The 8,939-nt window shown below is 42.6% G+C and overlaps 1 protein-coding gene across 1 annotated transcript in view; it reads right to left on the bottom strand.

Annotated features, from left to right (window-relative positions):
* Nucleotides 1-848: 848 nt before the first annotated feature.
* The window catches only part of GMDS (GDP-mannose 4,6-dehydratase), a 345,832-nt gene continuing 337,741 nt past the window's right edge, over nucleotides 849-8,939 (bottom strand). The window contains exons 10-11 of the mRNA XM_031060977.1: nucleotides 2,216-2,284; nucleotides 849-1,838 (exon numbers count right to left, since the gene is read on the bottom strand). Coding sequence (XP_030916837.1) covers nucleotides 1,776-1,838; nucleotides 2,216-2,284 — 132 coding nt within the window. The 3' untranslated portion in view covers nucleotides 849-1,775. The remainder of the gene's footprint in view (nucleotides 1,839-2,215; nucleotides 2,285-8,939) is intronic.

Below are 8,939 nucleotides of genomic sequence, written 5' to 3'. Positions count from 1 at the left end.
AAAAGGAGGGGGGGGGGGGGGGCCAGCCGTGGAGTCGCACCCGCTTGAGGAGAAAAACATCCAAGGGGGGCTTTTATAAATATACCCACGGGAGGTGAGTGGCGATGTGTGCGTGATGCCGTAGGGAGGTCCAGGCCTCCGGACTGAGTGTCCGTGGCCTGCTTGGCGTTCGTCTGCGCGGGAAGAGTTCCGAGGGTGCCGCGGAAACAGCGTGCGGGCTAGAGAGCCTCACGCGCCTGGGGAGATGCTCGGAGGGAGAGCAACAGGGACAACCTTCTGCCTCCGCAGCCCCCTCTCCTCTCCGCCTTAGGGCTCCTACTCTGTGCACCTGCAGGCAGAGTCTCAAGCAGCGGCCGGGCTCCCACGTTTCCCTTTCCCCACTTGCGCTTTGGAAGGAACAGCCCCAAAGGAAGCGGCTGCTCCGGCTGCCCGGGCGCGCTCCGCTCCGCGCCGCGCATTTCTCGCGGCACCTCCGGCAAATGCCGCCCTTGGAGACCGGAGCTCCCCCAGGCTGCTCTCCAGCTCCCTCCTGTCACCTGCATCACTTCCATCATGGGACTGCTCCCGGGCATAGCTACCCCCCCATCCCGCGATTGGCCTCCTTTTAACACGAGGGTCCCCACTAGACGAAGTTAAAAAGCAGGAGATGCACTTCAGGCAAGTGTATCTCCTGTGTGTTTCCCTCCTTCCTATGAATCTTGCTCTTTGCTCACTTTCAGGCATGAGGTTAAAATGATGGGAATAATTGGTGGGTGGAAGATCCTAAACCAACGGGAAATGTATGGGCTTGACGACCTCTGGATAACCCAAGTACCTTGGCACAAAAAGCAAAAAAATATTTACTCACCTTGAAGTTTCTATTTTTTTAAGCTTTTTTTATTTATTTTGTTTTTATTTCTTAAGTCATCTTTTGAAATGGTTCACGCTCCTGTCTGAGGTTTAATTATAGTAAGCCGGAAGAGGGTGGAAGGGGAATGGTTTGATTCTTGGGGGAGGGGGTCAAAAATCAAAACACTCTAATCTCCCCAGATTGAGAAGGTGCTGGACAAAAAGGCTTTCTGTGACTCATGCACACTCTGAAATGAAGATCTGAAAAACATATACAAGCCCCAGCTTGACTGGTTTGAAAGCGATTCCAGCAATTAGGAATTAATTCAGCATGGTCAAAAGGCGATTTCACTGCAAGTTATATCAAGTTATCCAAACTTTTACAGAGTTCAGGTGCTGGGAATGGGCTGCTGGGGTGGAGGTAAGGCTGCAGGAAAGAAAAACAAGGAGTGTTCAGGAAAGGCAGAAAGGGCAAGCTGTGGAACAAGGTCTGGAGGCATGGTGAGCCCATGTTTGCACCAAAGGTCTGCTGATGTGGAGAGGGGAGGAGTGGGGGGCAGGGAATGTTTTTTTTTCCTCAAATGGGATTAAGTACTAAAAATGTGCTGGAGGTCCTACAGAATAGAAAGACGAGTCTCAACTAAAAATGAAATCAACAGGTTTGGCTGATCAATTTTTCGGGTACAGTATGATCCTTCCCCAGTTAGTGGCAGAAGACAGATTTAGCCCAGGCAGAGATGGCCCTGGGATGATGTATGGGGCAAGAGGCACTGGGAGGATGTAGAGGGTGGAGGCAGGAATAAAACTGGTCTTTTAGACACAGACAGGCCAACAATAAAACCATCACAGGGAGGGCCACCTGCCCATCCTGGTGGCTCATGGCAGTGCTGGCCATGGGTTGCATCTGTGGCATGGTTCCTGTGATGCCTGCTGGGCCCAGCCAGGGCTCAGGCGTTGGGATTGTTCCTCATGAGCTCCACGTCAGCGTCCACCATCTCCCTCACCAGCTCCTGCAGGAAAGAGAGAGACAGATGAGGCCCCAGTGCAGGCACAAATGGCCACCATGCCAGGAAAGCCCCAGAGCATGACAAGCCCCCCCTGGCCCCCAAAGCAGAACCAGGAGAGGACTTTGGGGCTTTGTTGGGCCCTCCCACAGCAGCCTGGCCCCAGCCCTGGTGTGTCAGTGTGCTGCTGTGCCCTTGGATGCCCACTGCTGCCACAGTGTCTGCTCCCTTCAAAGCAAGGATCCATGCAGAGGCACCGAAAATGGGGTTTCTCAGGGTGCCCAGGTCACCCCACACAGAGGTGCCCCCTCTCCTTTCCCCTCCCTGGGAATTGTTTTTAGAGGACGTGAACACCCAGCAGGTACAACAGAAGGACTACTCACATCAAACGTGACTCTCGGCTTCCAGTTCAGCTTTTGCCTGGCTTTGGTGCAGTCCCCTTGCAGAAAATCCTGTGGAAAAGAAGAGAGAGGCACTGCAAAGACTGCTACCTTCCTCACCCTGATGGCCTCCCCATTGCTCCTGCTTCCCTGTGAGCTGAGTGTGGACTCTCACTATTGGACTCTCCCAAGGACAAATTATTTCTCTTGAAGATGCAATTTTAGTGGAAGCTTATATGCCTATTGAATCACCAGGAGGCAGCATCCTTTTGCCAGGCTATTTCAGATGGAAAGAGTTATTATTTGTGTGTACACAGAGGGCTTGAACTCCAGCCTTACAGCCATAAACAGTGAACATTTTATAAGAAGTTATTGTACATCTTAGTCATGCTAGTGAATGAACTGAATAAAATTCTTTTCCCCTGTTTGTTTAAATGTAAATCACAGAGCAAAAAAGGCACCTAGTCTCTTTCAAATAAAAACATTATCACAGACAAATGATGCTGAAAGACTGTTATGGGTATGGGTAACCACATGCAACACCAGTAAACATCCAGCTTTTGAATGTGCACATATTTTTTTCCTATAGTATTTTGAGTATCCACATGCAAATAAAAGTCTAAGTATCTCATAAATGAAAAGAAATTGCCTTGAAATCATTACAGAAACCAAGACTTTGGTCATGTTCACCTTACTGTTCAAGTATCCTTAAAAGAGCCAGGACGCCAAAACAATTCCACAACCAGTCATCAAACATAATGTAATAAAATTAAACAAAGACAAAATCTCCTTTAACTGCATTTCTAATTGAATACAAAAACTGACTGTAGCTTTCTTTAAAATTGGAAGACAATGTTTAAACAGTTAGCTTTTTCCAAATGTATGTGTTGATTGAATAAAATATATCATCTCTTCTCAAAGCTGTGTATCTTTGTAGCAATAAATACTAAAATTATATCTGCCTAGGTTTAAGGAAACCCAAACAAACCCTGCTTGGTTACAGAACAACAAAGTTAAGGCTGAATTCTCCTCTTTCATTTGACTTTATGGTGGTAACACAGCAGGCTTTCCAGAAAAATGCAAGGACTTTTTCTCTCCCTCTTCCACCCTCCGACCAACAGTGGAGCTAAGGAGCATTTTGTGAATGTAGATTTTTTTTTTTTAAACTTGTAATACTGCATGCTACATTTTTCAGATGCTCTCTGTTATCTTATGTGGTTCAGGTCATGTTAACTTCCAAAATCACCTCATCCTGTGCAGTAAAATGTAGGAAATTCTTCATAATTGTGCACAAGAAAGCTAGACAGCTTGCTTCCAGGAGCAGAGGAAATCCACCAAAGGAAATATGGCACTGAAGCAGGGGATGTGGAACAAACACGTCTGCCGAGACTTATTCCAGGCAGCAGTTTTACTAGTTCAGTCTTTAGGCTAAAAAGCATTTCATCCTGCCTTCAGAAGAGAGTAAACAGATGGATCAGAACAAAACGATATGAAAATTTTTAAAATGCCATGATTTCCTTAAATTAGACTAAATGATTTCCTACTGCAGCCCTATAATGGGCTTTTAAAAACTGCAGCAGACATTTGAGGCCAAGTCATGCAAAACTGCATCAACTTGAGGGATCCCCTGGAGGGTCGTGTGAATATGGATTGCAAAATCTGGTTTGAAATGGGAAAGACGCCCATTAACTTTGATAAAATTTGGATCAGACTCTAATGTGCTCATGGAGGTATGTCTTTTATCTGGAGTTCGGTTTAATTTACATACGCGTGTATATATATGTGTCTGGAAACAAGGAAATCCTTCATAAAATAATAACTTCAGTATAAAAACAATTGACTTTTATTCAGCCCTAATTCAAGCCATTAGCTAGAAGTTAAGTGTTTTAATATCACCTAGTTTTATGTAAAAAAAGCTATATCATAAAACTTAGATTTTCATTTTTATAAATGCTGTGTAAGTAAAACTTTTACATCCACAATCTTTGTATCAAAAACATACTTTGAAACTAATCTTTATCTAAGATATTGGCTTCCCATTTTAAAGAAAAAATTATTAGGAAGCACAAAATGAATTGCCATGGCTTGCTGCATGTAGCTGCATTCTGCTTTTGAACAGCTTGGGAGCAGTCTTTTAACTGTCTTGGACAAATGCTTTTTCTTAAAACAGATAATCTTAAAAAATACTTTACCTAGTTCCAGCCCTTTATTCAAAAACATAAACACTCATCTGCTGAGTAGGCCAAAATAAGGTTGGGGGGAGGCTGCAAATCGGTAAAAGGGAAGTATTTGCAGTGCTGGATTATACACAAAGATCACACAAACAATTAGTATGTTGAAGCCATCTAGGTATAAAAATCCTCATATTTTCCCTTTAAAAATTTTACAAGCTTTAACAATAATGCAGTAAAGGTATTAAGGCATAACCTGTGAGAAAAAAAGAAAAAGGGGGAAATAATGGAAGATTTAATATATATGATTATACAAATTCTCCAGCTGACTTGGGTTAAAAGATTTTAAGTGGCTCTCCGGGAGAAGTTTGTGTCCATTTGAGGAACACAACTTTGTTAATTTATTTGAAAACAGCATTACAGAGAAAATATCTCCTAGGCACTTTTAAAAAGGCTCCCTTACAGAAGTTACTAGGTACAGAGGCCAAATGAAACCATAATATTAACACCATACTACACCTAAACTCAAGGTTTGATTGTATTCTTATTAGCCAAAGCTTCAACACTGAATGGAAATGATGACTGGAACAAAGCGATTCCTGATTAAAGGATTGTATTGCAGTCACGTTTCCTGTATTTTTCTACAAGTAGCTCATAATATGAAAACAATAAGGTAATTACAATAAAATAAGAATATTAAAAAAAAAAAGCTTCTCTTGTAACAAAATGACTGCTTGTTTATATTCTTTAAGTCTTTCACTGAAACCAGAGATGCATCTGTCAGGCTTCCAAAAGGAAAAAAAATTCCACAAACAACCCCACCATCCAAAAAAACCCCTCTGGTATATTCATCATTAAAATGTATTAAGTTTTCAATAGCAGGGCATCACTTTCTGGAACTACAACCAGATCAGAAAGTGAAGAAAGAAGAGATCAGATTCCATTGGAGAAAACCTGAATTTTTATTTTCTGGGGGGTGGGGAGGTGGTTTGGGGAAATGGGGGGTGGTTCTTGAAAAACATCTGCTGCCGAGTACAAAATGCCCCATAACCATACTCCTGATGGAAAAGCACCTGATGAAATGACACCACTTGAACGCCACTTCATGTTTTGTATTCCTGCAGGATTACTTTTTCTGTGCCATTGTGCTTTACATACTGACAGGAAAACAAAGCTCTTTGACTCCCTGAAAACTCTGAGGGTTTAGATACTGAGCTTAGAGTCTATAACCCTGAAAACACTGACTAAGGCTTTCTGTTGTTTTTACAGCACTCAGATAATGAACATAAAATCAAGCCTTTGCTTTTACCTATCAATTTTGTAAGGAATAAGTCCTTATTTTCCATACAAGCAGTTAACATAAGTGCCTAGTAATGACAAGTTTTAATGGCATGCTAAGAGTCAGAAACAATGTCCAGGTAAATATATTTAAAGGGAAGGAAGATGGAAAGGCAGCAGTCAAATTCCCTGTTGCCACTTAATATGAGCAAGTAAATTCTCCCATGGCTTTATTTGCAGCTCACTGTCATATGACTGACTGCCTCTCAGAGAACAGAATGAGTTCATATGATGTGAGTTTTTCTGTTTTACATTTTCTGCAATTGAGGCAGTGTAACTGTGTAGAAAATACCCCATTATTACTAAATTTGCTTTTGTGATTATTCCATTTTGTTGTACAAATGCACACACACAAATGCATACAGATAAGCAGCAAGAAATTTGTTATGCAATGTGGTAAGGCATTTTTAAATTTGGCTTTTAAACCATGAGACAAAAATGTAAAATATTTTAATGTAAATATCACATTTCCCAAGCTCTTGTTCTGAGTATCATTGTGACTCCTATTTTGTCTTGAGCAGTGATTGATCTGGTTTCACTGTTCATTGTATCACTGTCTCGTTCAATTAACTTTAACTGAAAATTTAAAGCCTCAAGACAATGTAAGAAAAAGGAGATAGTGTGGCCTGAAAGAAGGCCAAGGCTTCCTTTATTACTACAGCCCAGTTGATTCCCTTTCAAATGTGCCTTCACCGAAGCCAGCACCTAGTGCCAGCTTTTGCTTTCTCTTACACTAGAATAAAACTGAGATCAAGTCCTCAGTAAAACACCTGTGATGGAATTGTGCCCAGATCTGCTTGCTGAAGCACAGACAAGGCTTACCTCTAAAAATAAACAAACTACATCTAAGCACACAACAGTATAACTGCATCTGAAAAGCAGCCAGGGTTACGTTCACAATCAGCACCACTGCATGGAAGATGATTTGTTACATCAGGGCTCCCATAAGCAAAGAGCACTGACCCAGCTTGGTGGAGGCTTTGGCTTGAGTATTTAGTCTTGCACTGTTTTGCTCAAGAAGTTTTTTCGAAAAAGATTTCAAGAACAGAGGGGTCAAGTTTCCTGCAAAACCCATTAGTGTTTTATTTTCCTTATTGTTTTCTTAAACCCATCACCTTTTAGCTTTAACTTATTTCATTAGAAAACAAAACAAAACAAAACAAAACACAGAGATAATTGATTAGGCTGCAGTTTCGTGTTTTCATCATTATCATGGAGCCCTAGAATGGTTTGGGTTGGAAGGCACCTTTAAGTTCATATAGTCCAAACTTTCTGCGCTGAGCAGGGACATCTTCAACTATGTCAGTTACTCAGAGCCCCATCCAACCCGACCATGAAGGTTTCCAGGGATGGGGCATCTTCCACCTCTCTGGGCAATCTGCTTCAGATGCTTCAGTATTTCACCACTCTCATCATAAAAAGTTTCTGCCTTATATTTTGCCTAAATCTACCCTCTTTAAGTTTAAAACTATTATTTTATTAGTCTTTGTCCTATCACAACAGGTCCTACTAAAATTTTATATCACATGTACATACTAAGGTTTATCTTATGAAATAATCTCCCCTTTGTGTACTTCCTGAAACATTTTACATTTACAAACGCTAAACATTTAGCATTTTTCAAAGAGGGTTTAAGTAGCAAATCTCAGTAGTAACACCAGCCCCACAGTACATACGTGCATCTGCTGCAGCTTATTGCTTGGAGAACAGCCTTGCTGAAGTGTTGCAAACACGTCAGGAGACTGCATGCATTGCTCACTAGGCAGTTCTTTCACCATCAACCTTATCCCCCATTCCCTAGTGTTCCGCCACACTTGCCACCAGGCCCAGGGACATCGTGCTTTAACTCAGATGCAACATTGGAAAACAGTTACTGTGACTTCTTTTGAGCACTCTGTTAAGAAAAGTAGAAATGTCTGACTAAACCAGAGCTGTAGAGCCTGTAAACTTGTGCTTTTCTGGTGCAAAATTCAATGCACCGCTCAGCCGAGCTTGGAGCAAACCCCAGAAGGAGTCACAGTAATGAGCACTGTGTCTCCTGTGTGCTGCTCTGCATGTTCTTCTGGAGATCCATGGGACAGAGAACACTGCCTTGGCCTCTCTGCAAAGGGTAGTATTTATTATAATATCTATAGTAACAGGGTGTATAATCAAAAAGCAAGAGACTCCTATCTCCATAGTAAATGTGAGGAGACTGAAGATAAAACATATTGAAGAGTGAAGCCCAAGCCTAACAAGGAGCACAATAAACATCTCCAGGAATTTAAGATGAGCCAAAATGTGTTGTTGCTCAGTTTTCATTTTTTCTTTCCACTGTTCTTAGAAAAGCAAAGTTGTAGAGCAGTTAGGGTACCAAGGGAATAGAAGAATGCCAGTGAATTTGGTTCCTGATCTAAATTTGTTTTAATGCAGCATGAACAGACTGCTTTCCACTCTTGGGTCAGCAGTCTTTTGCAGAAAGACAGTATTGTTCGCAAAGAACCACAGGAAAAGGCAAAAGGCAAAAGCAACCAATAGGCTGAAACTCACACATAACTAAATGCCATTGAAAATAGGAGGCACGATGTTTTTTTTCCCCTAGCATGTTTTCCTATGCAAATATCCTCCCTATTCAGAAAGTTTAATCTTTACCAAAACCATGTTGAGGAGGAAGGGAAGGGGAAAGAATGACTTGAGGAAAGGACTGATTCTGCGCGGCGCCGAGCCCCTGTACATCCGAGGGACCTTGGCAGGCTGCGAGTGCCGGGCATCTTTAGGGTAAGATCTTATCTCGGGACGCCCTGTACTGCAGCAACAAGGCATCAACACAAACCACACAGTCAATAAAACCTGAGCACAACCTTGGCTTTTCCGCCAGGAACCAGGGGCGTTAGAACAGCGGCTTTATCTTATCAGTTTGATAATCTTTAATTTGACCAGCTTCCAAAGGGTTAAGGCAAATGAACTCGGAACAGCAATAAACATTAGGGCGATAATAACAGTAATGGAGCTTCTCTCCTCCTCCTCCTCTTCCCCTCCCTCCCCTGCGCCTTTTCCACTTCGCTGCTGCCTATCAGCCCCAAGCGAAGCCGAAGCCAGACCTCTCTCTCAATGACAGGGGGTGATAAGAGACTCGAAGAAAACAGCAAGCTGTCTGGTCTGCTCAGGAAGTCGGGGACGGGTGGTATTGTCCATCAGCGGGGCCACGCGGCGGCCGGAGGCCGGGAACAATGCTCCGC

The sequence above is a fragment of the Geospiza fortis genome, unplaced genomic scaffold (genome assembly GCF_000277835.1).
Source record: "Geospiza fortis unplaced genomic scaffold, GeoFor_1.0 scaffold154, whole genome shotgun sequence".
Lineage (NCBI taxonomy): Eukaryota > Metazoa > Chordata > Aves > Passeriformes > Thraupidae > Geospiza > Geospiza fortis.
The sequence above is the reverse complement of the archived record's forward strand: the minus strand, read 5'-3'. Positions and strand labels throughout refer to the sequence as shown.